This window comes from Nilaparvata lugens, chromosome 2 (assembly GCF_014356525.2).
Source record: "Nilaparvata lugens isolate BPH chromosome 2, ASM1435652v1, whole genome shotgun sequence".
Classification (NCBI taxonomy): Eukaryota; Metazoa; Arthropoda; class Insecta; order Hemiptera; family Delphacidae; genus Nilaparvata; species Nilaparvata lugens.
The window spans coordinates 47,436,736-47,456,141 of record NC_052505.1 but is presented as its reverse complement, the minus strand read 5'-3'; the positions used below and the strand labels follow the sequence as shown (position 1 = coordinate 47,456,141).

The window sequence follows — 19,406 nt, the reverse complement described above, 5'->3', positions numbered from 1 at the left end:
TTGTTAGAGAATACAAAAACCCCAGATCTTTAAATTTACTGCAGCCAAGGTAACAACAGAAAATATAATGGCCTTGGGTTACGCATAAGCCCTGCTGTCTTTCTAGGGTTAAACTCATCTGGCGCCAGCATTTTGTGAAGTGTGTTTTGGTGGGTTGGTCCACTGTATGACAAATGCCTCAACCTCCACAGCTATTATGTTGAAGAATAATCATAAATAAATATGCATTTGTCTTTTATTTATGGCCGATCGGAGGTTGAAAAAAAGACCTCGTATATTTTATTGTTGCACCAAAATAGACTACAGTATCGTTGCATGATAAAGGATCGGACCTGATAACAAGCTTGCACATTAATTACTCGTATAAAACTTTACAGAAAATAGTAACGGAACTCGCTAATATTTATGAGTTTAGATAGGTATCTAGTTTTAGAAAAGTTTCGAATAATTTGAAATAAATACATATTATTTGTATTAAGAGTTAAAATTTATTGAATACATAAAAATGACATGATTGTATTGATACAAATTATATGAGCTCGATCATAGATTGGATTTCAGCAGAATTAAAATATAAATTTGGTTAAAATTTATGATGTAGCCTATTGACCACTGTATAAATGAACAAAATCTTGACAGCTGCATTTTGTAGTAGGCTACGTAGGTGATTCATCTTCATCTTTCCTTCACGTAGAATAAATCATTAACTGAAAAAATATATAAAAATTTAAAGTTTGAATGTCAATAATGTTATTAATGCTTCAGTCTACATTCATTAAAGAATACTTTTCATGTGTTTCCTTTTACTTATAGTATTTTTATATAAAACATTGAAATACACAAAAATACAGTTGGCGCAATTTATGGTTATCAACTTCTATAAACATCACTATAGTGAGAGTGAAGCAATAAATGTCAAATGACAGACAAGGAAACCAATGTTAATGAAGTGCTGACTTTACAACGTGAAATCTCACCATAGAAACACTGTTGTGTTCAAAAAAGCGAATAAATACTAATTAGCAAACAGGAGATCTTGATTATCCTCTATAATTCGTAATGGAAGCTCGGTTCCTTGAAAAACCTCTAGTGAATAAATTAATTTCGTTCCCCTCGATAATTCTTTTCGTAGTAAAATCACGCGCTGGCTTATCTTCGACCTCGAGGTTTCTGTTTTTCTCATACATCATGAAAAATTACAGTGTACAATGCTAACGCTAACTTATTCTCCAGACCTCAGTCATCAACCGGAAATCATATAGATGCCAGACAAAATCATTATATATTGTCAAAATAGTCCGTCCAGTATTATTAAAAATTATTTTAGAAATAAATGAGAAGCTTAAAAATAATTTGATTGAATGCTGAACATATTTCATTTAAATTATGTAAATATTTTTGAAAATTTTATATTTAAAACTTATCTTGTGTTTAATTTTCATCTATACATCCATCTATTTAGAAATAAATTTTATTTCTAATATATCATCCGTTATTGTACTTTGCTCGGTAAATATTAGCATTACATAGTTCATATGTTTTCTTCTTCAACCACCATGATTAGCCTCCCCTTCCTTCTCCTCTCCCTAACATCCTCTTCCTCCATAACCTCTATAATTCGTACCCTCTTTATAATTTGTGGTAAACGCGTGGTCCCGTCAAATACAAATTATAGAGGTTCTACTGCAATATCATCGTTTGATTTGGCTGTTTGACAAAGTTTACAGGTCGCACCTGATCAATTTTAGGGGCTTAGACATGATCTGGACTGTCTTCAGGAAGCCGGGACTGACAGCTCAACGTATCCATCCGAAACACAGGAGAGCAGGAGAGGTCCGAGAAAAATATATTGCCCGGGCCAGGGTCTCTGCTGAATTATAAAGCCAGGGTCTAATCCACTCGACTAAAAGGCCACTCCACACATTTTCATTCTCTAATGATTTTACTTACCAAGCGGTATTTTGCGCTAGGAGCGCAAAAAAATCAATCTAGGAGCTTGAAAATGTTCAAGATTCATATCTGCAAATAATATGGATGAAATCTGGAAAGCCGATTACTGCTAGAAAATTTATGATAGTGGGACTAAAATGGCATCCTCAATTAATATGTTCACCGTGCAACAGATTATTTAAAAATGAAATGTTTCAACTTAAAAAATTTAACGTTTCTTTTTCATAATAAAAACGTTTTCATTATGACATTCTTCTTTGCCTATCTTAGATAGGTGAATAGAGCAGACTTCATGTTTATTGATTCAACTTATAAGAGCCCTGCTTCCTAATAGATTTCTGCTTTGCTGGGCTGAAAGAGAATAGGCCTACCATTGGTTCTTATGGAAGAGTGTTCACACATTTTCATTGTACCAATAATGTGAGTATTTCTTCCCAGCAGAGCAGACACTCATTGAAAAGTAGGGTTTTAGCTGAATAATATTCTATGGATATGGCACTTTAATGAATAATATTCTATGGATATGGCACTTTAATGAATAATATTGTTCTGGTTGAAAGTGAAATGAAAATAGTGTTTGTTAGGCGGAGTCTTTTCTAACACGTGCCTCACCTTCTGAATGTAGGCCTACTGCTTCGTGGTAACCGGTTCTGAGTAGTGGTGACTGCAACTTCTCATTCATAACGATAGTTCTTGCCTCACTGCTACTCATCAAACACGGATTATAAGTTTCTGGCTTTCTGATAGTGTGAAAACTGAAAAGCGGCAGGAATTAAGATTAAGGCAATATGAAATTATTGTTTCTAACAATAGAATTTTTGCGTAACTACGGTAATGAGATATTAGATCAGAACTATAGATGTATATCGTAGAGGAATGGAGGCATAGCGAGCTGAAATAGTGCTACCTATTCTCGACAAGGAATCAGTAGCTTTTTTTCAACATTATTTTCAAGATACTTTGTTCCTATTGAGCTCTCTATCCTCTCTCTCTTATTATTATTTCCTATATCTTATTTTCACTGAATTCTTCCTCTACTCTTATTTTAATTTTTTTTCAATTCTTTAATACTTTGTATTAATACTTTATTTTTATTTAATACTTTAAATTTTTTCGCACACCAGCTTTTCTAAATTATATTCTAATGATAATATTTTGTGTTAGTTGTATTGTTTATCTTACATTCTTACTGATGTAATTTTATTTATGAGTACATTTGGGCTAGGTATATGCATGTAGCACTCATATACAATCATGTATATGTATGTATCAATAAATAAATGATTGTAAAACCGACCAATCGGAGGACAATTCTGAGTGTCGGTTGACAATCGTTGAGTAAGGAAACGGTAAAACCATGAAGTACTCCAAAACATTTATCATAAGAATTACCCATTATAGGACAAGAAATGAATCAATTGATTGAGGAAATGAATCTACAGCAAGGATAAACAGCATATTTAGTTTGAAAAAAGAAGTATTGAGACTCCTTGATTTGAAGCGTTAAATTTCATCTACAAGCAGGGTCTGATAAATTGATACTTCCCAATACAAAACTTGGAGCGCGAAAACGGGCCTAATTTTAGTGACCCTGAAAAGTTTCATTTGATCAAAATTTTGAAAACAAGTTATAACTATATATATTTTAGTTAATAATGGTTGAAACGTAATGTGATATGTGATATAAAAACCTGATGCTACTCTTTTTGCGGATGCTACGCATAGATGGCTTATTATTGAAAGTTATATTTCTAAAAACAAGCATTGATGACCAAGACTCATATCTACGTATTAGAATATGAACTAAACCTTTCCAGCAGAATTATAATAGATAAGTGTTTTGCTGAGAAGAAACATGATTTCAAGTTTCTAAAGTACATAATCTGTAAAATTTCATTTGCAAGCAGACTGGCCTTTACACATTACGCTTTAAATACGTACCAATTTCTATTGTTGATGTCACCCTTCTTGGAGATTAAGCTTTTCCAATGATTGTGAGCTTCATCAATAACTTTCAAAGTTTCAGTCCGATTAAAAAGTTCATTGCTCAGAAAACGATTGATTTTACCATTGTCAGCATATTTGTAGTATTTGAACCACTCGAAATAAGTTGGTATAACGTTCCCTAATTTGGAGAGATCTGCAACATCTTAATAGAGAAAGAAACATGAGATGTTCAGTTTGTTGAGGAATAAAATAATAATTCTCTACATCTATAAATTATGTGAAAACGTAAATGAAATCATATTCTTATCACAATAGCCTCGATAGATAGTGAAATTACTGTATAACTGTATCATGAGTTTCACATTCGGATAAAGAGTCACTTACTTTATTGTAATATTCCACTCTTGAAAAACAATCTTTCACAAAAATCATTTTACTGATTTTAATATGTACTATATTAACTAAGTTGACTGTTAGTTCTCCAACGCAACAACTATGAAAGAAGTAAACCAAATATAAATGCATAGTTATCAATGTTACAATACATCCAATGTGCAGTTGGATGTGCTATCAGGCATGATAATAACAGCTATAAAGCTGAATTCGCACACAACAGTGACTGACAGTGAACATATAAATCCCATGAGTTCTAATGGATAAGTGTTTTGCTGAGAAGAAACATGATTTCAAGTTTCTAAAGTACATAATCTGTAAAATTTCATTTGCAAGCAGACTGGCCTTTACACATTACGCTTTAAATACGTACCAATTTCTATTGTTGATGTCACCCTTCTTGGAGATTAAGCTTTTCCAATGATTGTGAGCTTCATCAATAACTTTCAAAGTTTCAGTCCGATTAAAAAGTTCATTGCTCAGAAAACGATTGATTTTACCATTGTCAGCATATTTGTAGTATTTGAACCACTCGAAATAAGTTGGTATAACGTTCCCTAATTTGGAGAGATCTGCAACATCTTAATAGAGGAAGAAACATGAGATGTTCAGTTTGTTGAGGAATAAAATAATAATTCTCTACATCTATAAATTATGTGAAAACGTAAATGAAATCATATTCTTATCATAATAGCCTCGATAGATAGTGAAATTACTGTATAACTGTATCATGAATTTCACATTCGGATAAAGAGTCACTTACTTTATTGCAATATTTCACTCTTGAAAAACAATCTTTAACAAAAATCAGTTTACTGATTTTAATATGTACTATATTAACTAAGTTGACTGTTAGTTCTCCAACGCAACAACTATGAAAGAAGCAAACCAAATATAAATGCATAGTTATCAATGTTACAATGCATCCAATGTGCAGTTGGATGTGCTATCAGGCATGATAATAACAGCTATAAAGCTGGATTTGCACACAACAGTGACTGACAGTGAACATATAAATCCCATGAGTTCTAATGGTATTATTCATACTCGTCACTCGGCCGGGCTGAGTAGCAAAGGTCCAATTAGAATTCGTGCTAATTATATTTTTACTTTTCACTGTCACTGTGTGCGAATCCAGCTTTTAGAATGCCTTTCGGTATTCTAAAGTAATTACTTTTGAAATATTGATACTAATAATTATTATGAAACAAAAAGCTCACCTCCAAGTTCATTTGCAAGAGGATCTGTGATGTCGATTGCAATCACTTTCCAATCCATTTCACCTGGAATAGTATTCATGTTTAGAAATTAAATACCGTATTTCTGTGTAGGCCTATAAGTACCGTAGCTCTTCCCATAAAAATTTTCACCAATCCTGTATGCTCAGATGTTTGAAAGTTTATACAGTATAATCTCAAAACTAGACTTGTGCCGAATTAGTTATGATTCATGACAGAATAAAAAAGTTGACAAAATGAGATCAAAATTTAACGAATTTATTTATTTGTAGTTACAATTACAGATTATATGAATATTATTGAGTTTATAATACAGATTAACGATTCTCTATAAGAATATAGTCTTCAAGTAAATCGAAAACGAGAATTGATATTGCACAAAGAAAACTGCTTCCCTAGAGATAATTCGAGCATGGAGAATTGTTGCAATTTGATAAATGCTAAGATGCACCTCCATGGAACGGGTGTACAGGTAGCAGTATTCATGTAGATCTAAAACTTGGAAATTGATGAATTTACAGGCAGTTAAATGCCATCCACAAGGGTTTTTAATCAATTATTGATTGGACCACCAAAAATAAGTTCCAATGGTGAGCTTCCAATTGAAAGTTTCAAAAGTAACATAATTTTTCAATCAAATTAAATAAATATGATTACTACTGATTCAAATATTTTAATATTGTTGAATTGAGAGCGGTTATTCTATAAAGCTATACAACTGAAATTATTCCTAAAAATAAGACTGTTTTGAGCCTCACCTTCATCTACTAGGCCCAGAGCACCCAAAACTTTTACTTGTATGATATCTCCCACTTTATGTTTCTGAAACATCAATAGCCTACTATTATTGGACTTATCGGGTTTGTTGTTTGTTCATTGTTTTAGTTAAGTCGCACAAGTTATCATTTAACATTATAATTTGTAATGTGCAAACATTAGGCAATACTGTCATAACGTAAAGCATTCATATCAACACTTGAAATCTTTGTATTTCCATTAAAATGTAACACATATAAGTTAAATTTTGATTAAGAACTACTTTATATTGTCAAAACAAGTAAATTATCAAAACAATTTGAGATACAAGTTTCGGTTGTTACACCGTACAAAGGTCGGTAGTTTCGGTGTTGACGAAAGGTTGATAATGGTGTGTAACACAAAAAAAAAATGAAACTAGTTTCATAAATTGTTTTCATACTCGTTTTGACAATATCAAGTCATGAAACACCATTTTCAAACTCTATTAAATACCAAAAATACCAAACGGTGTACAGTGTAACTCCTGAATGAAATCTCAAATTGTTTATATAAATTAGTGGTTTTGAAAATATCCAGTCGTTCTCATTCAATACGTATATTATATATTACAACAAAACATAAATGTTTAATATAATACTATTGATATATTCAGTTGCGTCTGAGATACCGAGCCGGAAAGTCGAAAATTTAGTTGCTGTGTTATCGCTGCATATGACAGACGCTGCAAATTACCGCATGAGAATCGGCTATTCCATACTAAAACCTTTTTCAGATTGTAAATTCACTAGTCCCAATATATTCTGTGGACATTTTTCGTCTTAGTTATTAGTGGCGTTGAGTCGAACACGGGGCCAGAAAATGAAATGTTACTTTAAATTACGTGTGGTTGAAAGTACAATGTTCACTCTGTGAAAGTGGATATAGGAGTGATCAGAGATTCAGTGGCCCAAATATCAAACGTCATAATATTTGCGATGCCAAAGAGGAAATTGAAAGGAAGAATATCGTCGTTGATATGATGATAATCGACCGAGCGAAGTGAGGTCTAAGATTCAAGTCGACGGTTTGGCATTTCTCTTAATGTTTAAATGTTTGAATGTTTAAATGTTTCATTGTTTAAATATTTATATGTTTATATGCTGCGCATTTACGGCGAAACGCGGTAATAGATTTTCATGAAATTTGACAGGTATGTTCCTTTTTTAATTGCGCGTCGACGTATATACTAGTTTTTTTTGGAAATTTTGCATTTCAAGGAGAATATAAAAGTAAAAAGGAGCCTCCTTCATACGCCAATATTAGAGTAAAAATCAGACTATAGAATTATTCATCATAAATAAGCTGACAAGTGATTACACAGATGGGTGGAGAAGCCAGTCTATTGCTGTATTTCCATAAGGTCTATAGTTTCAATCAGGTACTTGTGGATGAGAATACTGCGTGAGGTCTACTGTTCACAGAATTACTAGTACTTTCTTGCGCTGTAAGATTTGTCAGTAATCAGTACAGAAATATTTTTTATTATTATGCTATATTATTTTTGCATGCTTGTTGAAATAGTGCAACTCTGGTTGTATAGGGCACGACCTTTATAAAAAATCAAACTTTTTGAATTAGAATTATTGTTATATTATTGAATGGGAAATGGAATATCACATTTAATGAATAATAATTTTTATAAAATCAATAATTGAAAAATAAAATGAGTAAAATTTAGTTACCTTGCGACCTATTTCTATGACATCAATAGGATCATTATCCCCCTTCAATGAATTATCACCTAAAGGATTTTCCCATGTCTGAAAATTGATCAAGAGAAATTGAGTATCTTTCCATAAGTTGAAGTTCAACAATGTATTTATAAACAATGTATAATATAAAAAATTACCAGTAAAAGAGACAAAATACTGTGTTTATTATTTTCCAAAATGATGAAGAGTGTGCTTTTTAGGAGTTTACACCGGAGTTAATAACACAAGTTTTTAACATTTTTGTTATCAACTGATGTTAATTACAAAAGTCAATAACATCATGTTAAGTTGCGTTTACACCGCAGTTGATAACATGAGTTATTAATAAAAAATTGTCAACTTGACTGAATCGACAAAAAATTCTCTTGAAAAAGTTTATAACTCGTGTTTTTAACAGAAAATTCCTTGTTATTAACAAGATTTATATTATCCATCGCGAGTCGGTAAAGGTCAAAGGAAATGTGTTATGTTGATAACAAAAGCCTCTTTTATCGCATTAACTTTTGTTAATAACAGGTTACTCTTCTCTGCAACCCCCTCGCCCAGCATCCCTACCCTACAACTACAGCTGTTCCCTAATAACTATAGCTGCAGACAAAACACGTGACAAAGTTATTAACTTTTGTTGATAACAAAACTAGCAGCCAAAAGAAAATGTTATTAACTTATGTTGAAAACTTTTGTTTTAAACTCTGGTGTAAACGCACTATAATTTATTTACATTAGATCAGATGAAGATCATTATGTTAATGATCACACACATGTTTCAATTCAAAGTATTTTGAAGAATTTTTTTTGCTTTTTATTCCGGCTGGTATATCTTATGAATACCGTACTCTCGTTAAATGAAATGATATGGAAGTCAATTATTGACCGAGCGAAGTGACGAGCTTTAAGATTCAAGTCGATGGTTTGGCATTTCTCTTAATTAACCGAGCGAAGTGAGGTCTAAGATTCAAGTCGACGGTTTGGCATTTCTCTTAATGTTTAAATGTTTGTATGTTTATATGTTGCGCATTCACGGCAAAACGCGGTAATAGATTTTCATGAAATTTGACAGGTATGTTCCTTTTTTAATTGCGCGTCGACGTATATACAAGGTTTTTTGGAAATTTTGCATTTCAAGGATAATATAAAAGGAAAAAGAAGCCTCCTTCATACGCCAATATTAGAGTAAAAATCAGACTATAGAATTATTCATCATAAATCAGCTGACAAGTGATTACACAGATGTGTGGAGAAGCCAGTCTATATGAGAATACTGCGTGAGGTCTAGTATTCACAGAACTACTAGTATTGATAACAAGATTTTGTTAATAACAAGGAATTTTCTGTTAGAAACATGAGTTATTAACTTTTGTCAAGAGAAATTTTTGACGATTTACTCAAGTTAATAACTTTTTGTTAATAACTCGTGTTATCAACTCAGGTGTAAACGCAGTTAAACTGCGTGTTAAACAAACTTTGTTTTTTTCGGTTCCTGTTCAAATGTTTCTCTAATGAGTGATTTTTTCTTGACATATCCCTATTTAAGATGTTTTATGTTATCTTAATTTGGGAGAGAAATACAAGGTATTCTTAGTTTTTCTCACCCGATTTATAGTCCAGTCAAATGGTCATTTTTCAGGAAACAGCCCCGAAAGAATTTTTCTCGGCGGTTCTTTATGTATTTTGAGGCGCTGAATTCGAATCTGAAATTTTCTGACATGCCAAAGGGCGGCTTCACCCCCAAAACCCTCAAAAACCCCTAAAATGTTATACTTTTTTTAATTTTTCCATTTAATCTCGAAACTTCGAGTTTTTGGAGAAAAATATTTTTTTTACAAAATAAAAGGTAATGAAATTTCCAATAAATTGAAAGGTCACGCAGGATTCTACCATTTTCGGTTTCGGAGCTACGAATTTTCAAAAAAGGGGTATTTTTTAAGGGGGTTTCAAAATGATGCAAACCTACCACTCCTACCCTATACAACGGCGATATTTTTCTAGTATAGATAAAAAACCACACATCACGTGAAAGAACAATTATTAATTATTCTGAACAGCATACCTCAGGAATTTTCGAATTTAGTAGTGTGGGGAGGGGGAATACACCCAAAAATAGAAAATCATGTCCTACAGCCAAAATACACATTTTTCATTATAATACGTCATAAGGATATGTCGAGGATCAAAACTTTAAACACTTATAAGTTTTGACAGAATGATCAGATCTTCTCGTACTATATTCATTCTTCTCAGCTCCTCAAGGCGGTTCAAAATCAGCATCATTACTGAAATTTGATGAAAAAATTAAAATTCCTCCTTTAGTGTATTTTAGCCCATATTTAAATACACATAAAAATGACCAATTTCTATATTCAAAACTGTGTATCTTGGTAACCCGAAATGATGAAAAATGGTACTTGGTCTTGATTTGAAGAACAGAATCCCCTCTTTCATGTGAGGTAAATTAATTTTGTAAATTTTGTAAATTAATTTTGTGAAAATATAATTGTGAAGTAAGATACGTTTGTTTCAAAAAAATCAAGAAATTTGCGATTTTTCATAGTCTCGACAGTTTTTCGATAATAAACAATCATGCAAGATGGATTTAAGGCAACGTAGGTTATAGATCATGTCATTCTCTTTCATTTGAGACCAATCGCAAGTTTCTCAAGGTATCGCAAGGTATCTTACTCGTTTAAAAGACTCTTGAATAACAGTAAAATCACAGAAAAAATTAGAAAAAATAATCATTTTTCAATTGGCTGTAACTTTTGAACGGTATTGAAATCAGAAAATCTGGTGTGGCGCACTCACACAACTTTCCTTGCCGTTATGAAAATTGATCACCTGACGCTAGTGTTCCCGCGCATCTCAAGTCTACTATTCAAAGATTTGAGCCAGCTGGTGACAGGGCAAAAACGCTGGAGACACACGAGGTCTGCTATCTCTTCATGATGAATCATTTAATAGAATCAACAGTTGCCAACAGTTTGCAATTGGAAAATTACATTTTCTCGAATTTCGAGCTTATTTTTAATTTCAGGTGAAAATATTACTGAACATTAATTGTATAGATTATCATGCTCGATCTTTTCCACTCGGAATGTTAGGATTAAATTGTATCTGAAGCCTGATAATTGAGAATCTAAAATCAAACGTTTCAGTGATGGGGCGGAGCTCCTGGAATTTTTACAGATATGGGACTCATGGCAGTTGATAGAGCTTATCAATGACTATTTCAGGTAGGCTATAAATTTGATCAAAATCGTTGGAGCCGTTTTCGAGAAAATCGCGAAAAACCCTGTTTTTGATAACATTTTTGCCATTTTAGCCGCCATCTTGAATTGCATTTCATCGAAATTGTTCGTGTCGGATCCTTATAGTGAAAGGACCTTAAGTTCCAAATTTCAAGTCATTCCGTTAATTGGGAGATGGGATATCATGTACACAGTCGCACATACATACATACACATACATACATACACACACATACCACACACACACACACACACACACACACACACACACACTCACACACATACAGACCAATACCCAAAAACCACTTTTTTGGACTCAGGGGACCTTGAAACGTATAGAAATTTAGAAATTGGGGTACCTTAATTTTTTTCGGAAAGCAATACTTTCCTTATCTATGGTAATAGGGCAAGGAAAGTAAAAAAACGATTTATGCGAGCGAAAAGAGGAGAAAATTCTCTACAACCTTGACTACTTTTTGGATTCTTTATCCGAAGTGTTTCACAAGATACGCAACTTTGAATATGCGAGACTGTGAAAATTATTAACATTTCACAAATTTCTCGCATATTCAAAGTTTTGTTTTCAGAAAATGACACTGTATCAATTTAATGATACTGTATCATTCTGATAATACAGAAGAGACCTTGTGCTTCTCCATAGAGAAATTTGAAAATTCTATGTTTGCATAACTAACACTGTATAGTAGCTGGGGGTGCCAAATTTGGCTTTGACATTTCTCAGGTAGAGCTTCCACCTGACAATCCAAGCTTCTGTCATATCATTGAAACTTAGTGGATGCAAAGTGTCGATAGCAGCAATATCAATTTGCCCTCCAAGACATCTTCTAAAACATCAAGACTACATATAATTCTTTGAACATCTTGGTAGGAGGTTTATCATAGGAGGAGACTTCAATGCTAAAAATAATCACTGGGGCTCCTGATCAACCACTACTAAAGGTCGAGAACTGTTTAGTGCAATCAAGAAATTCAAATGTGAAGCAATATCAAGTGGAAAACAACATACTGGCCAACTGACATAGGAAAAATTCCAGATCTGATAGACTTTTTCTTTTTCAAGGTGTTGGATTTTGATGGGTTACTCGATACGGAGGACTGCAATTTACAATATGAGTTCCAGACAATACAAAAAGTTAAGACTGGCAGGCGGCCAATCATCACCTTGCGTTTCAGACGGCGTTGCGACACGTTTCTCATGGAAGTTGTAGGCAGACTGGCTGAGGTGATGACTGCTGACTTGCTAAGGGGGAAGGGTGAGGGGTTGCACTATTTAAATATTATCTGTGTTGAGTCCTTCATCACAGAGTCAGTTCGATTCTCAACAAAGGATTTCTCCACAAACTACATCAAAATTGAGGACAGCTGTGACTTGACATCGGATCACTCACCAATTATACTCACATTAAGCGAGAGGGCAATAGAACGAGAAGCAACTCCATATTTTTGCAATAGATACACAAACTGGAAACAATTCAGACTCTTACTGGAGGAAAGCTCTCAATGTACAACTTGAAAGTAGAGATCAGCTTGAAGCGGAAATTGGAAGATTGGTCACCTCTATTCTGCAAGCAGCCTGGGCATGTACACCTTAAATAAAAAGAAGGATACAAAGAAACAACTATCCTACTGAAATAAAAAATCTTCTATCACAGAAAAGAAAAGCAGGAAGGAAATTGCAAAACACTAGGAATCCAAGAGAGAAGACTGTGCTGAACAACTTATCTCAGCAGCTCAGCAGAGAAATAAAAAATCTAAAAAATGAAACATTCTCCAAGTATCTCACTGAGCTGACTAATGGAAATTGTTCGTGTCGGATCCTTATAGTGAAAGGACCTTAAGTTCCAAATTTCAAGTCATTCCGTTAATTGGGAGATGGATATCATGTACACAGTCGCACATACATACGTACACACACATACACACACACACACACACACACACACACACACACACACACACACACACACTCACACACATACAGACCAATACCCAAAAACCACTTTTTTGGACTCAGGGGACCTTGAAACGTATAGAAATTTAGAAATTGGGGTACCTTAATTTTTTTCGGAAAGCAATACTTTCCTTATCTATGGTAATAGGGCAAGGAAAGTAAAAAAACGATTTATGCGAGCGAAAAGAGGAGAAAATTCTCTACAACCTTGACTACTTTTTGGATTCTTTATCCGAAGTGTTTCACAAGATACGCAACTTTGAATATGCGAGACTGTGAAAATTATTAACATTTCACAAATTTCTCGCATATTCAAAGTTTTGTTTTCAGAAAATGACACTGTATCAATTTAATGATACTGTATCATTCTGATAATACAGAAGAGACCTTGTGCTTCTCCATAGAGAAATTTGAAAATTCTATGTTTGCATAACTAACACTGTATAGTAGCTGGGGGTGCCAAATTTGGCTTTGACATTTCTCAGGTAGAGCTTCCACCTGACAATCCAAGCTTCTGTCATATCATTGAAACTTAGTGGATGCAAAGTGTCGATAGCAGCAATATCAATTTGCCCTCCAAGACATCTTCTAAAACATCAAGACTACATATAATTCTTTGAACATCTTGGTAGGAGGTTTATCATAGGAGGAGACTTCAATGCTAAAAATAATCACTGGGGCTCCTGATCAACCACTACTAAAGGTCGAGAACTGTTTAGTGCAATCAAGAAATTCAAATGTGAAGCAATATCAAGTGGAAAACAACATACTGGCCAACTGACATGGGAAAAATTCCAGATCTGATAGACTTTTTCTTTTTCAAGGTGTTGGATTTTGATGGGTTACTCGATACGGAGGACTGCAATTTACAATATGAGTTCCAGACAATACAAAAAGTTAAGACTGGCAGGCGGCCAATCATCACCTTGCGTTTCAGACGGCGTTGCGACACGTTTCTCATGCAAGTTGTAGGCAGACTGGCTGAGGTGATGACTGCTGACTTGCTAAGGGGGAAGGGTGAGGGGTTGCACTATTTAAATATTATCTGTGTTGAGTCCTTCATCACAGAATCAGTTCGATTCTCAACAAAGGATTTCTCCACAAACTACATCAAAGTTGAGGACAGCTGTGACTTGACATCGGATCACTCACCAATTATACTCACATTAAGCGAGAGGGCAATAGAACGAGAAGCAACTCCATATTTTTGCAATAGATACACAAACTGGAAACAATTCAGACTCTTACTGGAGGAAAGCTCTCAATGTACAACTTGAAAGTAGAGATCAGCTTGAAGCGGAAATTGGAAGATTGGTCACCTCTATTCTGCAAGCAGCCTGGGCATGTACACCTTAAATAAAAAGAAGGATACAAAGAAACAACTATCCTACTGAAATAAAAAATCTTCTATCACAGAAAAGAAAAGCAGGAAGGAAATTGCAAAACACTAGGAATCCAAGAGAGAAGACTGTGCTGAACAACTTATCTCAGCAGCTCAGCAGAGAAATAAAAAATCTAAAAAATGAAACATTCTCCAAGTATCTCACTGAGCTGACTAATGGAAAAAGTACTGACTACTCCCTATGGAAAGCTACCAAGTGCATTGAAAGGACTTCAAGCCAAAATGCTCCCATTAAAAATGTCGATGGTACGTGGGCTAGAGACAGCAAACAAAAATCAGCTAGGTTTGCCAATCATCTTAAGAACATCTTTAAAACTGATGACAGCTATGATGAAGATGAACATCTCCTACATAGGCCTACTATTCAGAAATCAGCAAGAATCACACCAGTTACAGTAGAAAAAGTGGAAAATATAATTAAGAGTCGCATAAAAACCAGGAAGGCACCAGGGTTTGATCTCATAACTTGGGATGTATTGAAACAGCTTCCTAGGAAGGCTCTTTTGGACCTTACATTCCTCATAAATATCCTCATCTTTCAGACTGAGATATATCACAGACTACTGGAAAGTTGCAGAAGTCATAATGGTTTTAAAGCATGAAAAAACATCACAAGTTACATCGTACAGGCCAATCTTTCTCTTACCTGTGAAAGCTGTGATATCAAAACTTTTTGAAAAACTGTTCTTGAAAAGATTAAAGCCAATCACAGAGATGAAGAAGTTGATTCCAAAACATCAATTCGGATTCAGAGAGAAACACAATACCATAGAGCAAGTCCACAGAAACACCAATATAATGAATGGCTCTTGAAGAGAAGAAAATTTGTAGTGCAGTATTCCTGGATGTTGCCCAATATTTGATAAGGTGGGACATAGAGGTCTATTAGCAAAATTGAGAACTATGCTCCCAATTGAAAATTAAACGGAGTATGCTGTTTTCTTCTCTTCCTTTAAATATACTATTGACGAATTTCTTTCAACGACAATAACTTCAGTCAGTCTTTTAAAATCTCATTATTTTCAGAACCGTGCTAATGCAATTGATTTTCTAAATTCGGCTGATAAATTCGCACCAATAATTCGGGATAAATTTTCTTCAATTTCTATGCAATTTTGTCATTGATAACAAAATTTTAAATTTCCTAATTTTAAATGGGATAATATATCAATCAGAAATAGCTCTACAGCTGTGATATGATTGAACTTCTATGTTATTCACCCCTTCTCGCCTCTTACCTCCTTATTGGTGGCACGTGACACCTCTCTGGTGTCCCATCCTCCGGATAGGCAGCGACCCTTTATAGACGCGCTCGGCCTCCTGGTGTCCATCCGCTCGAATTCCGTCCACCTTTTCCGCAACTTCTTCATCTCTATCTTCGGGCAGGTGTGGCTGGAGCTTGATGCCTTTCTCGTGCACAGTAAACCTCTTACCGGCACTCAACATTTCCTCGACCTCAATGGGCCAGAAAATTCCGGCGCTAACTTCGCGGCAAGCTGATTAGCACCCGAGAACAGGTGACACTCCTTCCTGTAGACTAGCTGTCTAGAGTTTATTTTCATCGTCCTCTTTTTCCAATTATAATACCGGTTGTAATTATGATTCTCGTTTGCAATATCTTAAACGAATTTCTGTGTGGTTTCCAGCACCTGCAGTCTTCTGGACTGCACTGCTCGACGATTATCTCCAGCTCCTTGCTGTAAATTATCCTCCTTCTTCTGCCTCCGGTACAGCTTTTCCGGAGAGTTGAACCTCCAGTGCCCAGGCAGTTTACAGTGCCAGCAAATGAATTTTCCACGGGCTAGAGAAATTTTCTGAGAGATGAATTCCTCTTTTCCAGTTTTCCACACACCTCCTAGGTGTTTCTGGACTTGAAATAATTTCTTCTCCTTCTTCTTCCCAGGAATAATTTCAGGTGGCTCCCTCGACCTCCACATGTCAGGCTGGGTTTTAACAGTAGCCAGCTTCGGGTTGACGGCTCCCTTCCCCACTTTTGGAGTAGAAATATCGTCTCCAATGTGCTCTTTGACGAGATGAGGATCCCATTCCACTGACCGGGAATAGGGGTCTATTTTCACCCGGTGCTCACGAAGAAACTCCATACCAAGCAGAATATCTGGAGAAAGCCCTTCCATTATTGTGAGTGTTGTTGATAGGGATATTCTGCCGATTTTCAGGTGTGTTATAACACCACCTCGTAGACGCGCAGCCACTCCGTTAGCCATAGCAGCGCCGTGCTGCAGAGGCTCTCGTTTCACTGCTTCCAAACTATTAAAAGCTTTAGAGCTAATATAGTTGGATTCTGATCCGGTGTCGAGAAGAGCATGATACTGTCTGTCCCCTATTTCCACTGTAGTGAAGAGACGGTTGTCATCCTGGATCTCCGGCTCCAGCTGGATATGTAGCCTCGTTTTAACTACTGCTGTTTTATCAGAAGTCTTTTTCTGTTCTCTCTCACAAGAACAATTTGGTCGTGGCTTCCCGCACTTTGGGCAGCGTGAAACCTCCGGACACTCTGATCTCCAGTGTCCCACCTTCTTGCACTGCCAACACAAGGGGCCTTCCATAGGTTGTTCACTCCGGCGCTGTGTAGTAGTTGTCTCCTGTCGATGCTTGGTCTGCTTCCTCACCTCCTCCTGTTTCACAGCTCGTTGTCTCTGTTGAGCACTCTTCTCCTCGAACTTAATTCGTTCATATTACCTCGATAAGAGTAGCAAGTCGTCGATGGTGTACACTTCAGCCTCCCTGATGTAGAGCTTGTAGCGTGGTAAAAGATTATACAATCTCTGTACCTGGCTCCTATCGGAAAAGCCACCTCTTCTTCTCATCAACGTTAGCAGCTCCTCGTCATAGTCGTCTATCAGCTCGCCTTCTCTCTGCCGCCTGTCGAGAATTTCATTCTCAAGATCCTCCTCATAAGTAGGTGGATAGTAACGAGACCGAAAGTCTCTCAGGAAGTCGTCCCAGTGTCCCCATTGTTCTCTCCTATTCCTGATCCATAAGGAACATTTCCCCGCTAATATTTCGAGTAACGCTGGAAATAACTGTCTGCCAGACAAACCATATGCTTCTTTCAGCTCCTTGAAAATTGGAGCATCTCCACTCCCATCATAAGATAGCCGCCACCCTCGAACCTTGTCACACACGGCACCCGGGTCCATACAAGATGCAGCAGGCACCGCTGGTCTGGTCTGGTAGGTGACTTCAATACATGCCTGGGCATGTTATTATGCCTTTCCTGCATCTCCGCCTCACCAGCACAGGCTCCGAGTGGTATAGCGTCTCCGCAGTTGCCTCCTTCCTAACTGGTGCTGGCCTCCACGCTCCTCGACTTAGCACCTCCCCCCCCCCTATTATCCAAAACGGGGAGCATCGCAACAATCCGCTGTTGTTGCTCCAGCAGAGCCCTCCTCAGGCTCGTACTTGCACCGTCTGTCAGCACTGAGTCGAGAAGTAGATTCAAGCCCTGATCGTGCACTCTGTACACCCAGGAGTTGCTGGAGTCGCCATCAAACTCTGGAGACGTCTCCTAGGGTATTTCTTCCAGTCTGGATGATGCAGTGGCCTCCACGACAGGTGGCCACAATGTTGCAGCTCCTTGCTCTTCCTGACCTGTGCCAGCTCCACCACCGATCCTGTTTAGACCGGCGGCCTCCACCATTGTCCTCAGGTGGTTTTCGATCAGAGCTCTCCTGAACTCTGACATGGTTCCAGTTGTCGGTAGCCCAGCCGCGGCCGAGAATCTCACTGCTTCATCTCTGTGAAGCCTGTAGATCCAGGCCACTCTTGGATCAGTGCTGTCATCTCATGTATCCTCCTTGACACCTTCCTCACCTTTGCAATAATTATTCTCCTCTTCAGCACTCATTACTGTTCTTCGCCTCCTACTTTTAGCCCCACGTTCGTGTGCCAATCTTCTGAGTAGATTTTTGCCCACACCTTCTTCTACCAGAATTCCCAGTGTCGATCTTGGTCGGCTAGACTCAGTCGGCGTCTGGGGTGGGCCGCAGCAGGGGACGGGACGCTTGGTGTGGTGTCCGTCAACCACCCTCGTTCGAGTCGGGGGTTGGAACAGGGCCTTGAGTGCCTTATTGAAATGATTCTCTTTTTTAGGAAAGAGGGGCTGTGCTTTCGCACTGCCTAATAGGGTTGGGCGTGGAAAGACGGGAGTAGGAACAGTCTGGTATTCTTGGAGAATACAGTCTCTGGGACAGGAAAAATGTTCCCTATCTTTGCTGTAGGTCCTCTTGATATTCTGCCTGGGGCCAGCAGGCTGGAGGGGCCCTAGAACCGGGCATCACTGGAAGTCACCGAGTCCAACACCTCGGTCACCGGCTGTCTCCAGCTGTCAGGTTCGAGATCTCTGGGTCGGGAAAGGCGTTTCCAAGCCTTGCTCGAGGTCCTCTTGCTGTTCCACTTGGAATCAGCAAGATAGAAGAGCCCTGGAACCGGGCGTTGCTGGCCGTCACCGAGTCCAACACCTCGGTCACCGGCTGTTTCCAGCAGTCAGGATCGAGATCTCCGGGTCGGAAAGGCGTTCCCAATCCTTACTCGAGGTCCTCTTGCGATTCTGATCCTCTTCGGAATCCTCCTGGGTCCTCCTCGACAGGTCGAAACAGGCTGTCTGACTGCCACGAGCCGCGGAAGTCGTCGTACGGAAGTCGCCTTCTCGCCAGTGCCGTATCTCGATGCCTCACATGTCTTCCTTTAACTCCAGTTGAGGGAAGGCGCAACTTCTTCGAAGTTGTT

The 19,406-nt window shown here is 37.1% G+C and overlaps 1 protein-coding gene across 1 annotated transcript in view; it reads right to left on the bottom strand.

Moving 5' to 3' along the window:
• Positions 1-468: 468 nt before the first annotated feature.
• LOC111051179 (inorganic pyrophosphatase) overlaps positions 469-19,406 on the bottom strand; it is a gene marked incomplete at its 5' end in the record, with an annotated part of 46,615 nt that continues 27,677 nt past the window's right edge. Inside the window, 6 exons of the mRNA XM_039420103.1 lie at positions 469-707; positions 2,563-2,705; positions 4,664-4,871; positions 5,511-5,573; positions 6,287-6,350; positions 8,009-8,086. Coding sequence (XP_039276037.1) covers positions 676-707; positions 2,563-2,705; positions 4,664-4,871; positions 5,511-5,573; positions 6,287-6,350; positions 8,009-8,086 — 588 coding nt within the window. The remainder of the gene's footprint in view (positions 708-2,562; positions 2,706-4,663; positions 4,872-5,510; positions 5,574-6,286; positions 6,351-8,008; positions 8,087-19,406) is intronic.